Source organism: Sylvia atricapilla, chromosome 3 (assembly GCF_009819655.1).
Source record: "Sylvia atricapilla isolate bSylAtr1 chromosome 3, bSylAtr1.pri, whole genome shotgun sequence".
Taxonomy (NCBI): Eukaryota; Metazoa; Chordata; class Aves; order Passeriformes; family Sylviidae; genus Sylvia; species Sylvia atricapilla.
In genome coordinates, this window is record NC_089142.1 from 28,770,037 (window position 1) to 28,789,376 (window position 19,340).

Consider the following 19,340-nt stretch of genomic DNA (forward strand, 5'->3'; position numbering starts at 1 on the left):
TGAGCATTGTGTCCAATTTGCTTAATCTCCACTTCTCCCAGGTCCCTTTCCTTCTCATCCTGCAGCAGATTCAGCCACTCTTGTGTAATTCACAGTTAAGATTTTTAGAGGGAAGAGTTGCTGTTTTGATTCTTAGTCTCTTGCAGACTCAGCATGTTACAGCACTTGCCCAACTCACATAACTCATAGCCAGACAAGGGAAGTCTCTTTCTTATTAGTTGCCTGCTATGCTAATAACAGTCACTCAGAAACAGAAAGCAGAACATAAGTGAAGTGGCAATAAGTTGAAAATTATGTTTTACTGAAATTGTTGCAGAAATCAACTACTTCAGGGATAAACTCCTGAGTATTAAAAAAATCCATAGAGGTTTTCCATTGGAAATCATAACTTCTAGTGCAAGATTTCTAAATTGCATGAACTATGGAAGAGTTACTCCCTAAAGGGAGTATTAAGGTGGGAACACCTAATCATCAATCACACCAGCTATAAGCACATAGAACAGCTGAGAGGAAGACAGTAAACCACATTAAAATCAATATAGTAAATTACTTCACAATAGAGTTAAATGACAAAATTGAACACCAACACAAAAAAGCTGAAGCCATCGGGCATTATAACTTAACAGGAGGTGATTATATTCCTTTCAGCTAACAAGATAAGGTCAAATGATTAACCCGTGGCTTAAACAGGATAATCTCTCCTTGTTAGAGATCAAACAAAACAAGTAAAAGTTCTCCTCAGCTTGGTGCACAACCATGACTAAAATGAACATGAGTTAACTTTTTCTGGTTAAAGATAGTGAAGAAATAAACTTGTGATTTGAATAAATTAGCAAAAAAGTACTTGTGTAGCATATCAGAATGACTTCTACTCCATTTATCTATATCATGCAAGTGGCTTTAAAGTGGTTATTAATGAGGTTCTTAAAAGATGTGTGTCTAGTCCTGGGCAAGAAGTGTCAAAAAATATTGCCAGACATTTCTTGCACAGCAGTGCCCTCTAGCGAAGTCACAGAAAGCCAAATTAAAAAGAATCTTATAACCACTGTATAAAGATGTCAGAAATGTTTCAGCTTTAAAGATACAAATTACTGGTACAATACAACAGCTATTTCAATACTTCACCTCAAGTGTGACTATCAGAGACAAATAGTTCAGTTCTACCAACATTCAGACCATCTAGACTGAGCAAAATGCACCTATTTAAGTTAGAAACAGCTAAACTACTATAATATATGCAGTACTTCAGAAATACAGTAAGTATGAAGCTAATTTAAAATATAAAGCTCCAATAAAAAAGCCTTCAATTTAAGGAATGATTTAATTACAAAAGATAATTTTATATACTAGTAGCCTCATTAGCTTTTTATTTGAACTATGCTAACTGTGAGGGATACATTGTACATTTCACAACAACTGACAATTCAGTTGCTTATATTGAACAGTTTCATATGGATACAAGGCATTCTTGCCAGCATTGCTTCTGACTGAGCATGTTGGTCAAATTAAATAGCTTCAAGGGAGGTGCACTTTCAGGTGTCACACCAACACAAACAACACTGAGTCTGTTTAAGAGGAACTAGGACTCCACCTTCATTGAAACTGTACCTTCCCTGTGCAGCTTGACTATATAGTTCTCCCGAAAAGTAATCTGACCCTACAAAGACTCATCATCTGCTTTTTTCTAAAGCCGTGTCTCCATTTCTGACTACCTACTTATACTAATGTTCATTCAAAAATAAAAATCAGAATTCAAGAATCTTATTTCCAGAATTGCATTAAGCACGGCAAATAGTGACAGCAGTTCATACATCTTCCCTTAAATTATGAGCAGTAAAGGAGAAAGCCTACTAAATACAGCTGAAGATGGCAAACTCTGTCATGGACAGTTGGTATTTGCTTTTTCTAAAAATTTCACGCCAGACAGCTTCAAGAATCATTCAGTGTGTTATTTGGTAAAAATTTTCACAGGAAGTTTTAGCATCCAATCTTCAGTTGGCAAAGAGCACAACTTTTTGAATAACACTGTTATAAAAAACATCTCAAAGCATGCAACAGACTGACCAAACAGAACAGGTAAGTTCACTATGGCAACTCTTGCATGATCTGCATTACACAACACACACTAAGCACTTGTTTCTCCATTTCTCTATTTTTCATCACTACAGTATCCTGCTATATGTTTCACCTTCATTTCTCATAATAATGTTTTCTCTCCACCATAAACGTTGACAAATAATGAGTCAGTAAGTGGACAAACAATATCAAGGTTTCTAAGATATAGAAGCCAAATACAACACCCTCTATACTATAGCTGCTCTACTACGCACTGTGAATTTGTGCTTGCTGGACAAAACATCTGTAAAAGAGTTAACTCTTTCTTCAGTTAGAATACTGACCGTAATTACTTTGCCTAGCTGTCACCTTCTGTACTGCTCCATCAGGCCTAGAAAAGCATTAACCACCAAAAGATTAGCCTACTTTCCAATTCTAAAATTTTAAAGTAGAAAGCTATAATTTAACCAGTTTAATATCTACAGTTCTTCAACAGTGTAGCAGGAATCAGGCTCTTAAAACAACCATCAAATTGGTTTGTTATTTTGGTTATTTACTACTTCACAGAGATGTGAACCTAATGAAAGAATTACATTTCTTTACTATTTCAGAATTGGCATTGAAGTGATTAAATAGTCATGATGATGAATGCTACTAACATCTCAATTTCTCAATAGCTGTTTGACATCTGCTTTAAAGAATATCCCTAGTGAATGAGTGCTTTTAAGGTTAGACAGATTTTAAAAGATTTTAAGCTCTTTGGTTGTTAATAACATCAACTGCAGAAATGTAAATCATAATTTGGACAAAAATTAGATGTGAAAAGGTCATCACATCTGTGAGTAGACAAGCTAAGCTTTCTAACATTTCCTCTTTCAGGATGGAGAAAAAAGGGCATTTTATAGTTCCATAAGAAATCAAATAATGTTTATAAAATGCTTGGAAAAATTATAAAGCCAATTATAATAATCTTTCAAGGACATGCTAAATGAGATGCACGAGATCACTCAAAAATTAATCCGCCTATTGTTGTGTGAGTAACTCATTAGTCTGTCTTGAATTCAAATGGCAATCTGGAGCTGACAACAACTATTGTTCTAATACCTAAGGCCATGTAGAACCATTTCAATGCAAAACATTAATGAAAGAATAGATGCAAACTACATCATCTGTGAAACTGGTTCAAACTCTCCTCCAGCCCAAATTAGCGTAGCACTGCAGGCCTAATTTATAATTTTCTTGTTACTATTCCATATTTATAGATATAGAAAGCTGTCAGTATAAATCATCAAGGTCATGGATTCACAGAGCCCCCCCAAAGATGACTTGTTGGCATGTCTTACAAAACAATTTTAAGTATCAAGCATTGTATCTCAGTACATCACATAATGCCAAAAAGTGGACTCTGTGATAAGGCTTGAAAATAGAAAAGCAACTACCAATTAAGGATTATGTTGAGAATTGAGACATTTCAAGACATAGGTCTAAATCTTGTTCATTGAAACACTGCATACACTTGAGAATGTGAAATATTTATGGTCTTGCCAGTAATATTAACACATCACATAAACATTTGTAGACTTCATCTACATTACTCGCTTACACTATTATACTATTTCCTTTTAAAAAGTTAAAAATTTAGCACACACATCTTTCCTAAGTGCATCTTTTTTGTCCCTTCCTGGTCTTCCAAACTGTCAGTTAAAATCAGAAAAGATTACTCTTCAGTGTGTTTGGCAAGGGAAATGGAACATGAAGTTTTAGTATTATATTCTAAAAAAACCATGCTGAAAATTATCAGCTCAAAGTAAGTCAAAAGAAACATAACTGCAGCTTTATATTGTTTCATCCATTTACAGAAGGAAGCAACTTTGCTTTTGCTCAACCAAGCTGCACGGTTATGAAATTATAGAAAAAGAAATTTGCATTACTTAGATTAAAAATAGGTATTAAAAGTTTGGTTGCTCCTCTACTCTGAATTGGCAGTCTCCCTTTCACTTACCCAATGAGCTTCTGAAAATTGCCACCTATTAAAGTACTTGGAAGTTATTACTATCTTCTGACACAGAATAGGCTTGCATGAGCTAGCAGCTATTGAAACATAACTTATTTTCTGACACTGCACAGTTTTTTCAACAAAAGTGCCCACTGTACTTTTAAAAACACGAGTTGTACTGAGGTGAATAAGTCATAGCAAAAAAAAACTCTAATAAATCTTTTTTCCACAAATTATCAGCTGTGATGGAATAGCTGTCCAAAATGAGCTAAATAAGGTTATAACAGTAAAACCAATATTGTGAAAGAGATAAATCCAACAAAGAACCAATCTTATTGTCACTCACTGTCACCTCAACTGTTTCATAGGCTAGATCCAAGCTGAAAGAGAAGTCACCATGAGGTACACCACAGTGTAACCCATTGGTACCACTGTAAACCCTGCAGAACCACACAGCAGAACACCCGAGCTTTGGAGGGACTCTGGAGGTCATCTGGTCCAATACCTCTGCCCAAGCAGGGTCCCTGCTTGTCCAGGACCACACAGAAATGGCTCCTGAATATTCCCAAAGAAGAGACTCCACAGTCTCTCTAAGCAAACAGTGCCAGTAGTCAGTCACCTTCATAGTGTTTCAGCTTGTGCCCTCTGCTTCTGGTTCCATTCCTAGGTACCAGTGAACACAGCCTGGCTCCATACTCTTCCTTCAGATGTTTCTACATTTTGATAAGACTTCCCTTCCCCTAAGTTGTTTTTTTGTCTTGGCTGACAGTCCTGGCTCCCAGTCCTTCCTCATAAGAGCGAAGTGCCTTGGTTATCTTTGTAGCCCTTCACCAGTCACCCTTCTACAGCTCAATCTCTCTTGTATGGGGAAGCCCAGAACTCCAGGTGTGGCCTCACCAAGGCTGAAAATAAAGGCAGAGTCACCAACAACCTGCTGGCAATACTCTTAGTGAACTTCATGGTACCACTGGCGTTCTCTGCAGCAAGAGTACATTCCTGGCTCATGGTTAACTTGGCATCCACCAGAACTGTGCAGCCCCTTGTACACGCAAAGGAATTTCCAATTGCCTTGCCCTGGAAAAGCGAAGATTAAAGATACACTTCCCAGGTGTAAAAAAGGCTTCTCCACCATGGTTCCTTACATTGTGCAATCTTCCCTCTGGTTTCACAAGTCCATCACCTTCCATGGTATCCCCTTCCCGTTTCCCCATTGGCTATGGGGCCTGGTACCCCATAGTTGCTGTCTTCCCTATGGTCACTTACTCCCTGCCCTGTCCCCCTTGTACCACCCACGAACCTGAGACACTAAATAAGTGAGAAAATTCACATAATCCCTCTCTTTTGGCCTTTGGATTTCACCTTCAGCACACAGAATACGCCTGCTGGAATTAATCTGGGGCTGGGAGCCCTCTGCCTCTCTGCTGAGCTAGCTGGTAATGTGTGTGGATATGTGAACTTCACTGCTGCCTGAATTCTCAAGCAGTTTCTCCACTCGAGAGGCTGGCTGGAATCTAGCAGGGCTAGAGCCGCACTCCAAAAAAGACACAGTTACACAGAACTCCCAGGTCCTTCTCAGAGCTGCTTTTCTCCTGAGTGGCCCCCCCTGCATATTCACACTCTCATTCCTCCTTAGCTTTGCATGTTCCCTTGCAGAATTTGATTCTGTTTCTCTCAGCCCACTTCTCCAGCCTAGCAAGGTCCTTCTGGATAGCTCCAATATAAACTCCAGAGGGTACTCTCCCAGTTCTGTCACCTGCAACTTTGCTAAGAGTTCTCCCCCATCACCCTGATTATTAATGAAGATGTTGAACAGGACTTGAACCAGTATCCCTGGCATACACCAGAAGTGACTGCCCTCCACTTAGACCTCATGCCACTGATCCAGTGGGCCTAGATATTCAGCCAGCTTTCAATTCACTTCACTATCTGCTCGTCCTGCCCATATTTCACAAGCTTCTCTATGAGGATCTTATGGGAGAGGCTCAATGTCGGCTAGATGTTTTCCAAACATGGTGAAGCCACACCACCACAAGACATGTTGTTAGTATGTTATGACAGTACAGTAGTGTGTGAAGAGCTGAAGGCTGACACGAGATGTATTACTCTGAAAACAGCTTAGCTCAAAAGTGTTCTTCAGAAAAAAAATTTGAAGCTTCAGAATTAAGTGCTATGCAGATCTGTCTATAAACTTGCTTCCAGAATTTTGAATTATGTTTAAAAATGGTACTGTATCAATATGAATAGGATACAGAGACAACATTCACTTAAACTATTATACACATTTCGAAAGAAGCCATGCTGTTGAAAAACTTTGCTTGACCACACATCTAATTGATTTTTGGTTTCTTTGGTCCTAACGTACATGTTTGCTACAGTCCAAGCTTTTGGGAAACTTAAACAATTCAGTTCTGTGCCAACATTTTAAAAATTAACCTTAGGAAAAAAACTTGCTCATTGGAATAACAATTATTAAAAAAAACCCCCAAAACCATAAAAAAACCCCACAAAAAAAACCCAAAACAAAAAAACAAAAAAACAAAACAAAACAAAAAAATAAACACCACACAAAACCAAACCACCCACACACACAAAAAAAACCACACACACACACACACGAAAAAAAAACCACACCGAAGCTAAAAAAGCCAAAGTTAATAGGGCAAATGTAAGGAAAGCAATTTGAGAATTTACTGCTATGGACTTTTGCATAAGATGAGACACTTGTCAAATATAACAAAGATGTCTGCTTTAGATTATCCTTATACACTACTCCCAAAATGTCTAGCCTCATGTTAAGATACCTCTGATCTTGCTTTGCAATCAAGTGTTAGAGAAGCTCTGTTTTTCCTGTAGAATACCAACACTACTGGAAAAAGGTGCAGACATAAAAACCACACAACTCACACCCAGACATCTTTACAGTCCAGAGAAGGCACTATTGCCACCTTCTGCAGGACTGTCCCAAATACCACCACATGGAAAACTAAACAGAACAAACCAATTTATGTTCCATTTAACAAACCATTATGTTCTATAAAGTGTGGAGTTAAAATCACCTAAATACTCCTTTACCCCTTAATCATCTTCCTTGCCTATCATCATCTCATTTGAATGACAGTGTTAAGAAATACCATAAAACATTAATTTGCTCCTTTATTCAAATATTAGCTCTTGACTCCTGAAGATCTATCTTAGCAAACGTGGAACTTGAATTAAAATCTAATTCTTATTATTGCTTTTTACACATACACAATTTTCTATATTAAGTTATCAATGAAAGTAGTTTTGAGTTCTCACTGACCTTTTCTTGGAAAAGCAACTTTTGCACTAACTCCTTAAGCTGGTAATTTCCATGCTAATACCTCCCCCCCATCCAGTGATTTACCTTAAGGGATGAGAGGCTTTCAGGATCAGTATTTATTACTAATACTTCCCAAAGCTTTTAACTAATACTTCATAGAAATTGAAGAGATCAGGAACTTTTAATACCAGAGTAGTTTTATTTCTTCTGTAATTTCAGTTTTAACAGTGTATTTCATCCTACCCCATTCAGATGCTGGGGAAAAGCTCACAGCTCAAACGCAAAACTCTGCATTTTCCCTCAAACGGTAAAAAAAGCTATTCTCTGTATGTATCACTAGAACAATTTTACTGTGATTTTGATGTTTGAAGCCATATTAAATGGAACCCAGCAATCTAATATAACAACAACCCCACTGAACTATAGTGTTACCTACATATCTGTCATAGTCAGATACAAGTCAGTAACACAAGTGCTCAGTCATCTGCAACTCCAGTCCAGCACGATGCTTCAATTTGTGCTGTCCCTCAGCTGTCACCTTCAGCCCCCCAAATCCCAACATATCAAGTGCTACAACACACTACAATCTGGTAAGAATTCTGTTCTTCATTGCATTAAGAGCTCACCATGTACTTCAGAGTAATATATTCAACCAATCAGGGCCTTGAAAGGCCCTGAACACAGGAGCAATCCTTAAAAAATACATTTTAACTAGATTAGTCCTTGGGGTAAATTTGTTAGTTCCATAATTTAAACTGCAGCCATTTACAACCTCAATAACACCACCCTGCTGTATCCCTCCTCCTGTGGAAGCAGGAGGATTTGCTTTCATAAAGGAAGCCTACAAGCACACACATGCTGAAGTGAGCTTTTCCTCTCTATTTGTCCTCAAATTCAAGGCAACCTGCTGACAGTGCCAAAGCCTTTCCCCCAACTTCTCACAGTATTGTGTATCACCACAACACAGAAATTCAATTTTAGAGCAGCCATAATCTAATTCTTCATGCTGAAGGCCACACAAAGCAGTACTGCTAACATACGTTTAACTAATTGTAGAAGGGATAAATTGCACTGCCAGGGACTTTAATAAAATTACTTGATTCATCTTTTTCATGGTTTCTTCCATAAATAACATTTTAAGATGAAATCAGTCAACTGCAGTCACAGCATTCCTATTTATTTTTAGTGCTTCATATTATAGAAGGCATTCAATGTAAAGCTATTTTTAATTAGGTATGAAGGGATTTTAAAACATATTACTTATTAAAATACATCCTTTATTATATAAGCATTTAGCATACATTCTTTTCTTTACTGTGAATGAGTACATAGAAGACCAGATATACCTGTTCTCAGTTTCCCTTTAACAACACAACAGCAACTCTGGCACTGAAACAGGCTGAGAATATGCAGGAGTCAGGGGAAAATTAAAAAAAAAAAATCAGTTACATCTATACTACAAATCCTCAACTCTTAACTGATGACAGATCTGAGATCACCTGCATCCAGGGACACCAGAACTCTGATACCACACATGGTGTCCCCATCTATTCTTTTGTCCATCATCTACTAAGCATTTGTGGAAAATTTTGAAATAGATGCCTTTGTTCTAATGTTCACTCTTACCTAACAATATTCCTTCTGTGCTTAAAAACAACAGCTAACATCAACGATCTAAGAGTGGTTTGATGACTAAGGACAAAGATCTCCTGCCTTTGGAAACTGGGAAACATAATTTGATAGGCAGCAGAAGGCTGTCTGAAAAACACAGGAGCCTAACTGGTGCTAGTGAGAACATCCAAAGTCAGCAGCAAGCATTATAAACAATGCCCTACAGACTTGTCTGTGCACTCACGTCTGTCTCATTTAGAGGGGATTTCTTTTTTTTTTAATACAAGGCTAATACAGAAAAAAAACCTACCCTACAACACAAAGACATGGGAAACTACTAAGTTACTCCTTCCAGAATTGTGTTCTCCTCTGAAGCAGAGTGAGTGGAGTAATTCAAACTGTTTAAGACAGATTGCACCCAGAGCCAATCTCTCCCTGAGGTTTAGGGAAGTACAACAGGCCAAACTTTTCATCACTGAAGCAATTTTTGCATTACACCATACCACTGGGACAAGTCCAGCCCACACTGTTGCAGGTGAAAATAGCTTAAATATGGAAGCCTGACCATCACTTCTGGTGGGAAAGGTGTTATGAAAGCTCTAGAGCATAAAGAAAACACTGTTCCAACTTTGAGAACAGGCCTTCTAATAGGTGTTTTTTCACTGTCTGTGACACATTTGTACCTCAGTCCACTCATGTACCAAAGCCAGCTCACTGTTTCAGTGTAAGATTCTACAACTGCCTGCAAACAATGACAAAAACCTCACATCAAAGGTAGATAACCCACTCCCATGTGAGCTCATGCCCAAAACTTCTCTAAAATAGCTCCTCCGTTTCTCCCACTCCCCCTTAATACCTACTGTAGAACAGAACAGATAGTTCCAGAATGATGGAATACAGCAGTTAAAAATAAAGGAAATCAATTTCACACTCCAGGCATTTGCACAGACAGCTCAGTTGAAGTTTACAAAGCAACAAATTAGCCCAAAAATCTTAGTAATTAAGGCATTCAGATAAGACTGTGTTCCCTCATGCTTGATGTTTCACTTCATTTATCACTCAACAATACTGAAGATTCAGGTATTGCCTTAATCTGAGAAAACACAGACAACACAGAACACAGAAGTTATTGAACATGGATTGCCAGGTTCCGCTAGCGTTGAGGACAGAAGCATACTGTGATACTCAGCTGAATGGTGCCTACAACCAGTCGTGGTTCAAAAATAAGTAGGCTGTAACATTGGAAGTAGGAAATATTAGCAGTAAACTGAAAAAGTTCCAAAAATTGTATGATCATTAAGGTTGGAAAATACCTCCAAGATCATCAAGCCCAACTTTTTGATGAAATACCACCATGCCCACTAAACCATATCACAAAGCACCACATCTGCTAAGGTTTTATTTGACATTTCAGTCAGGAATAAAGTTGCTTTATTATCACAATCTCACATTCTAGATGTTTGCTAGCAGTTATAAAAACTATACTCAGTTGTTTGGACAAAACACTGATGATATTCTCCCAGCTAGTGATTTTTTTCTTTTGTTAGTCTCAAGGCTAAAAGAACACTAAACGCGTTCTTCAGAAACAATGCAGTTGAACAAGAAATTAATCTTTTCTTCTACAATTAAGGGAAACTGATTAAAATCTGGCATGTTATTACAGCCTAAGTGGAAGTCTAGACCTTTTTTGACCATGACATGATCCAGATGTCAGCAAGATAGCCCAAATAATTTAATGACCCATACCACTTTAAGAAAAGGCCTAAAGTAACAAATTTTTTCATCTTTTCATATTTATCAGGATAAATAAAAATTTATTACTCAGTCAATGGGGCTGAGAGCAATTCAGCTCACCTAAGATGCCCACTAGCTGATCCACCCAATTGCTCTCCTACCTACTCCACAGACCCTGATGGCCACCTGATGTCAGGGTTCTGACACATCTGCAAACCTGTATTGAACTGCCTTCCATAATTCTGCTGTAACTTACACCAGCTGGAGAGACAGAAAATCATTAGCTATACTTGTTACTCATTTAAGAGTCTAAAGGTAGTATTTCATAAGCATCTTACCCCCTTCCCTCTTTGTTAAATCCTTGTTCAAATTTTATACATTTATAGTTTGCCTGAAACAGACACCTCCTTAGGTACCAATGCTTCAAAATAATTTACTGCATAAGATATTGCTAAAAAAAGCACTTAAAATCCACTAGCAAAACTACATGGGAACAACTATGTTAGAACCAGGCTCCAATGGAAGAAAACATTAAGTTATGTCCTTGCTAATATAAAGACTATAACCTGTCAGAAAACCAGTAATTTCTCAGAAATTTCAAAGCTTTGTCTGTTATCAGTCAGTTATTTTAAGATTTTAAGCTCCTTTGTTGCAAAACTTTACCTCGATGACAAATTAAAGCATGTAGCATTAAAAACACAAAAATTATTAACTGAATGAAGAAACAGAACATATTGGGAAAGCAAATGGCCACAAACATTATATGTTGGCCAAAGCTAGTAAGTTAAAACAGTTCCTTTTCTTTGTATGCAAAAGCAAGAGTCAAGATAACCTTAATTGTACTATTCATAACTGGTTACAAAATGAACCCTTCTAAATCCCTCTCAGAAAGAACTGAAGTACTTTAGCTCCATATCAACTCCAGGTTATGCTACCTGAAATAGCATATGAATTAAAAAAGTGCAACATTTAATTCTCTACATCAGGGTGGAGAAATTAAGGCTTAAGGGCAAGGAAAGTCAGTGACTGTGTTACAAGTCGTAAGTAACGTGACATCCCCTTGCATAAACACATCAAAATTAAGTCTGCTCTGTACTTAAACAGCAGTCCTTAAACCTGCAGCAAAAGCTTAGAACTTAGAATGAGTGTTTCAAACCATGAAAATCCAGAGCTAAAGACACTGCTGATTTTTTTTAGGATGACAAGTTTTCCATGCAGGTACAGCCAGAGATAACCACAAGTATGAAGGTAAAAATCTGAAACCTTTGCATAACAACTTACTGTGTAAGTGATAGCTGCCAGCATTCCAATCACAGTCAAGGAACTAATGGAAAACGAAAGTGCAGTCAAGCCATCTGCAAAAAAAAAAAGAATCTGTTGAAATGTTGAAAATACCACAGTACCTCAGTATCTCACTACCTACAGTAGCAGGTGTATAAAAACACTTCTTACTAAATTAATTTCCAGAAGAGAATTAAGTTCCAGAGAAAGAAGATTAAGACATAGTTACCAATCATAACTCAGATGAAAAATTTACCTAGAAGAGCTTTTTGACCACAGCAGATCTTTATCCCAAATTACAGGATCCAGGACATACTCTTGTCTTTATTACAAGCTCACAGAAGTTGCACTCACCCAAATGGTTGAAAAGCCACTAATGGACTTGCTCCCAGAGCTGTCTAATACCTCTTCAAGACTTATTTCTCACCTCTCCAGGGTGCTGCAGTAACTTGCAAAATTTTCATGTGCACTCTGGATGGTTCATCTTAGTTTTGTTTGCTATCACCAACAAGCATGGATCCTTCAACCAACAAAAAAAAAAAATCCTCAACTTCACTCAATATATATTCAGACCAACAAACTGGAAAAAGTTCAGGGGACTATAGAGTTACAGTAGCCTTATAATTCCAGTAATTAAAGAAGACAGAAGAAAAGTGACCAAATAACAAGACCTTTAACTCCCTAAAACCTCCTGCATAATTCTTCAGAATAGGTCTGTCCCTAACCTCACCAGGCAAGACATCACAAGTGGTTTTGATTACTTAGTAACATTGAAACTTAGAGTAAATTACAGAAATTAATTTTCAGCAAACCAGTTCATGTTTGGGCTCGGTCATAAACAGACTTGTCCACCATGTCCTCCTCTCCAGTTAATTCAAGAATTTAAGAGCACAGTAACTTTTATTTCTACTCACACAGATACAGGAGCCTGTTTCCATTCATTAGCTGGTTTCCATTTTTATTTACTGAACACAGCATGAAGCAGTCACAAACTGAGAAATCAGAACTTTCCTCTGTGAGAAGCTGCACACCTTCTGCTGTCCAACCCTACGGGCCTCCTTCCAAAACCACCAAACACTAATAGAATAGCACAAACAAATCCAACTTTACTGCACAAATTGCTCCTTTACTATTTTTGCTACATATCAAACAACTTCCTCAGGGCTAAAAGCAGTAGTTGTGAAAATCTGAGATGCTTCTGAAGTTTTTTGGGGAAAAAAAAGCCCACGAGTGACCCCTATTTGTAACACATCACAATCTACTTACACACGGTATTTGATGATCCTCCTGTACAAGTATTTGAAATCAACATTTAATATCCATTTTAAAAGTCTGAACTACTCTCAATGGAACATTAAGAAACTAACTGGCTGAAAAATTGATAATTGTATACCAGAAGTAAATTATCAGGCTTTGCCTCAGTGGATGAGTTTGTATTCCTTCCATAATCCCACAACCAACTACCAAGTGATGATTGGATGTTTGCTCTATGCCTCAAGATCTTTGTATTTCTTGGGTCACTACAGACAGAGAAAGGAAAAGGGTAAATTAATACAAAAACAGGACAACAGGTACAAGCAGAGACAACACACAAGCATTTTGTCCTTATTTCCCCAGCTCCTGGAACACAGAAGAACCTTCTGCAGAGATTTGCTGTCTGTCGAGTTGCTCTATGAAAACAAAAGGGCCCTCCGTGTGGGGGCTTGGGATACAGCAATCTGAAGATAAGCCAGCAGCATGTCCTGCCTGCACAGAAGTCCCATGACATCCCAGGCTGTACCGACAGCAGTATGTCCATCTATTAAAGGAAGGAACCATATAGAGAACCAGTTCTGAGGCCCCTGCTACAGGCTAGTAACACTGATAAATCTGAGCAAGTTTAGGGAAGAACTATGTTGGTTGGAAACTGGAGCACATGCTGTGCAGAGCAGCTGAGGGAGTCAGGCTTGTTTGGCCTGAAACAGAGACAGGTTTGGAGACACCCAATACAGCCTGTCTGCTTAGCAAAGAGGTGGAGCCCAGGCTCTTCAGCAGTGCAGTTTTCAAGGGTGAGACAGTGGGTGACAGCAAATATATCTACAACAGGTAAGAGGAGAGATTTTTTCACAATGAGTTCAGTCTCCAAACTCAAGGGGTTTTGAAGAGCTAGGTGATAAAGCCCTGAGCAACCTAGTCTGATCTTATAGATTCCTTCTTGGTGCAGATTTGAATAGATTACACCTGAGGTCTCTTCAATCTGAATTATCCTATGAAATTACAAGTCAGGAGAATGCTGACTTGTACAAAATCAGACTTTCACATCCCAACCCAGCATCTTAATCATTTTACTTTCCTAGAAATAAACATCGACTATACTGTATTTCATAGCAAAGAGTCAAATATTTTGTTACAGTGATATCAAGGTCAACTGGAAAAACTAGCTTACATCTCAGCTCAATCATTATCACAACCTGTATAAACAGTTGAAGAAGTATTTTCTCCTGTGCTGTTATCTTTGCAAAGGCAAGAGAAACACCAACAAGCAGACAGCCAAAACATTCAATAAGCTATGGATTTGTCCTTCCCACCTCCTACTTTTACAAGCACAGATAGCAGCACAGAACATAATATGACTGAAGACTCTGCAAGGATGTCAAAGCAAACAAGAAGGACTTTGAGTATTTAAGAGGCAAGGGGAAGCAGAGGCAAAATAGGGGCTTGTTGCTGACTGGAGTAGGGGACCTGGTGAGACAGAACTTCTCTATGACAACTCTGAGATACTGAATGCCTTCTTTGCCTCAGACTTATTTAGCAAGACCACACTTCAGGAAATCCAGACCAGGTAGCACAGTGAGAAAAGCTGGAAGGAATATGTGCCCTGGGTGGAAGAGGTTTAGGTTAGATAATACTTAAACAAGCTGTACATATAAAGTTGATGGGCCCTGAAGAGATTAGCCAACTCTGTCTGTTTGGTGTATGTCACCAAAGGGAATTTTTAGTCAGTACAGAATTCTTAGAATAATGCAGAATATGACTTGATGAAGGCTCATATGATTATGTCCTAAAACACTCACACAGAAGCCAATACTCTGATGCATATCAAGAATGACACACAAAATATTGGAGTACTTACGCACAGGGATGAATATTTTTTAGACAACTTTTTAGTTACCCTTTTTTGAAAACATTTGAGAAGTGTCTTAGCTCACCTATAAAACACTCCCTGCACACCTTTACCCTCAAAATATACCATGGCTAAGCACATGAACCTAAGTGTTAAATACTATTCCATGGAGTTTGGCCTTCTTAAACAGCTCTAGTCTAAAATACAACAAATGCAAACAACAATTTTAGAAGAGATCAGTATTAAGAGCAAAGGGAAGAAGTTGTAACACCCACAGGATTTGCCTGTCTAAACAGACAGAACCACTCATCTCATTTTTACAGCAAACAGCAGTACTGCATTTCATCAGGCCAATGATTGAAGCCTGTCACAACATGATAGTCACCATACCCTCCAAGTCAGTGACCTTCAGCATCCAAGCAGCATTTAAGAGCTGAGTAAAGTGAAGACTACAGAAGAAAGTATCCTCCACTCTCCCCATGAAATACCAGCAGACAACACAGGAGTATTTGCTGTCAAAAGGGGGTTTGTATTTAAAGTCCAGACAGGAGATGCTGGCAGTGTCTGCTTTTAAGGTTGTTCTAATTTTTGTTTTTCTCTAAACAGGAAGAACAGTCTTACTGTAAATTACTGCAGGTAAGTAGTCAGAGAAAAGCTAGAAATCTGCCACCAAGACAATTATTTATCGTGATTAGTCAGTGAACAAGTGGAAGAGGTTAGTAGAGTAGCAACTCCTGGAAAGCTCAGAAGAAATCTCAAACTTACGACTACTTCCAAATTCTTCAAACAAGAGCTTCACTTTTTCCCACTCTGTGGAATTCTTCTTGTTGGGAATATCCAAAGGAACAAAAGCACTGTAATACAGAAAAAAAAATCTCTTACCCTAATTAGTGCAAAATAAGAATTCTATTTCCTAATTAAGAAAATAGAAATCCATTCATTTCTATAGAAAAGGCAGCGTTTCACTTTATTCACATTCCCCTCAAATGCTGCATTTAGATCAGCAGAGTACATGCTTGTGTGTGTACAGTCAGGTCTAAAGTCAATGAACAAGTGGTTTTCTACTTATCAGTCCTAAAAGAGGTAAGGACCTTACACCCAAGTATCATTAAAAGACATGGATATAATTTACTATTCTGATTTGATTCATATGCAAAGGAGCAAATAAACTTTAAGCATCAATTGAGACAAATTCTCTTATAAATATACAATTCTGAAAGCCAAAATAAAATGATTTCTCAAACAAGCCTTAAAATATAAAGGGACACGTTTAGCTTCCATTATTACAACTAAATACATCTGCTCCATTCCATTCTTTGTTCTGTAGTTGGCCCAGAGAACTGAGCTGCAGAGAAGTTCATTAATTTTTTTGTTCTTCCAATAAGCAGACAAAGAATGCTCAGAGAACAATGTCAGGTGAAACAGTCCCCTAGCTGAAAGCTTCCTGTTGTGAGGCTCATCATCTAAAGTCAACTAATAAGAATAACTCTTCAGCACCTCTACACATAAAACAGCTGAGTTTATAATAGCTAGAAAAACAGTACCTCCATACCAAAAAAACACTGAAACCATAGCTTTGAGACATGAAATAGAATCTCTACAAGTCACAAGGAAGACAGATTTGAAGGAAAACACTTTAGGTAAAGAATGAAAGAACTCAAACTGAAATCCATAAAGAACATTCACAAGTATCATTTGGAGCTGTATGACAAAGACTACATAATTAGATCCCTGCTTGAAGTCCCAAACAAATATGAATATTCCAGGAGCAGTCTTAAGGTACAAAACATATGCTTTTGTTTCAAAGGTTAGAGCTAAACCAACTGTGTGCACATGTAATCATCACATCAAAATCAAACTGATACTCTGCCAAAAAAAAGTTGACATTTTTAAAGTCAAGACTTTAATTTCTAAAAAAAGATTCTTGACTGTGCAAGAGGCAGATTGAGGGCTAGCATTTGCTTAAGTTAACACGTGCTTGTTGATTTAGGATTTAGTTCTTTTATCTGCCTCTAGTAGTAATTCTTTCTGTAAAAGAGCATCCAGACAAAAAAAAAGACACGGGTATTAAAACCAAGTTAGGCAACATCTTGACTTACAAATGATAGAAAGAAATAACTGTATAACAATGTTTAAAAAAGGAGACTGAGACTATAACTGAGCTCGAGTCCTTTTTATTTTAGCACCACTATGGATTTGCCATTTGTGTACCACTTGCAGGGAACAAACAAGATGGAAGAACATTTTAGGATATTTATAACTTGCTTGCCTTTTTTTCCCAAGAACAATAGGATAAATTTTTTTTATTTTAATTGCTGAGACTACCTACAACGAGCATGTCAAAGGACACTAATCAGAGCAGAGGCTACTGAATACATTATACTCTTCAATTAGTACTCAGATAAACTTTGACTGGAGATGGACATCTGATTCTGCTCCTGCTCAAGTTCCATGCACCAAAGGCCCCAGAAAGGAACACTCGAGTTTTTAATTTAGGTAAAAAAAGCAAACAACACAGCTCAGCTGTGTTGTTTGGAGTTCTGGACATAAATTAAGTTATTAACTGCGGTAATTTTAAGAATAGAAGCAAATTGCTATGCTGTTCAAAACAGATCCGGGGAAAATTATGATTAAAATCTTGATCAATATCTAAGCTGCAGAACAAGGCAAGTAAATGCAAGATAAGCAGTTTAAAACTATTCACTCTTGGCAGGGCTAATACACATGTGTAGATGGGTAAAGTTTATCCTTAAATCAAAGAGTATCAACTGTCATCCTTAAGAAATTATTTTCCAACACACCAGATTTAGACTCATTTCCTTAAGTGAGTTCTGTTGTGATGTAATTTGTATAACTATTTATAGGATAATTAGATACAATCATAGCTTTTTAAGAGCTAACGGTTCTAATACATTTAAGGTAACCAATTTAATTCTAAACACTGACAGTCAGGGAAGCACGTATTTTGGAACCAAACATTCATTAGCCTCAAAAACAATGATCTTGTTTCATACTAGACTGCTTAAGAGTGCCTTAATGCAGTTTGCAGTATCTCAAGCCCCTTGACAAGCACATGACATTTAGAGAAAGCACAAGGAAAGTACATAACTTATGGGAAGGGAAAGGAATGACAAGAAAATCTTGTATACCAGTACACCAGTATAAATTTGCCCTATACTTTGCTTTTAATGGTACTCCACATCATGTTACTTATGTGCGGAGGATTTAAGTGTTGTTACACACATGCACGTTTTTGCCAGACAACTGTTTTGTAACAGACAAGTAAAGTAAGAGGTAAAAACTCTACTCCTGATAACAATGCAGATAATAACATCCTGCTCACTGTGCTGTGTTATCAAGCCAGAAAAACCTCCAAGATTGTAACACAAAACAGATTTGTTTCCCAAAATAGTTGCAACGATCTCTAGTAGGGCAAGGGCAACATCCTGGTAAGAATTAGACATTGAAACTTTGAGCTTAACATAGCTTCTGTAATTCATTTCAGGACAGCTGACCAGATAAGAGGCAAAAACCTTATGTAGACCTTTAAAACTATTTACTGACTTGTTTCATACAGATTACTTCCTAAACCAATCAGAACAGAGGCTGTCTGGCTATGAGACACTAGTCAAGTAACCACAGAAAGAAAAACTACTTTTTAGGCACTTAACAGGAAATAGTCCAACCCCTCTCACTCCTGTAAACTGTGTGCAGGAGTGCTCTAGTCCATTAAGTTTAAGACACCTAGAGTCAAAACCAGTATACAAAATTCCAGTCTATTTTATTAGATCCAATCTATTACTTGGATTCTAACTACCAGTGAGAGAATCCCTCACTACTGCAAGACTAGTCTTCACTACCAAAAGTAGAGCCAAAGCACTCATATAGAAGCTTCAGCTCCAACATCTTTATCTCTTTCCTGTCATACTGGCTACTTGCTGTGACCATTCCCTGCCCTTGCTATGAGAACAGTTGACTAAGACAGGTAGCTTCTTCAGAAAAAGCATACACAATCACTGCTACTTAATCTACTTATAACTATACTAGAAATAGGGTTCACATTTTTCTTTAGCACAGTCACCTCAGCTGCCTCTAAAACCAAGCCTTTTCACCTTGAAGGGAGTCTTGCAGTCTCACTTACAGGGGAAATACAAGAATGACCTTTTTCTATCTTACTGTGAGAGAGGAATGAACATGCTTACAGCTACTGAGTATTCAGATAACACCTACTAGACACACTACCATGATTTCTAAACTGG

General features: G+C 37.7%; 1 protein-coding gene across 1 annotated transcript in view; it reads right to left on the reverse strand.

Annotated features, from left to right (window-relative positions):
- Positions 1–19,340, reverse strand: part of LMBRD1 (LMBR1 domain containing 1) — a 69,441-nt gene that overhangs the window by 32,374 nt on the left and 17,727 nt on the right. Inside the window, 2 exon segments of the mRNA XM_066314981.1 lie at positions 11,979–12,052; positions 15,847–15,935. Of these exon segments, the coding sequence (XP_066171078.1) occupies positions 11,979–12,052; positions 15,847–15,935 (163 nt within the window).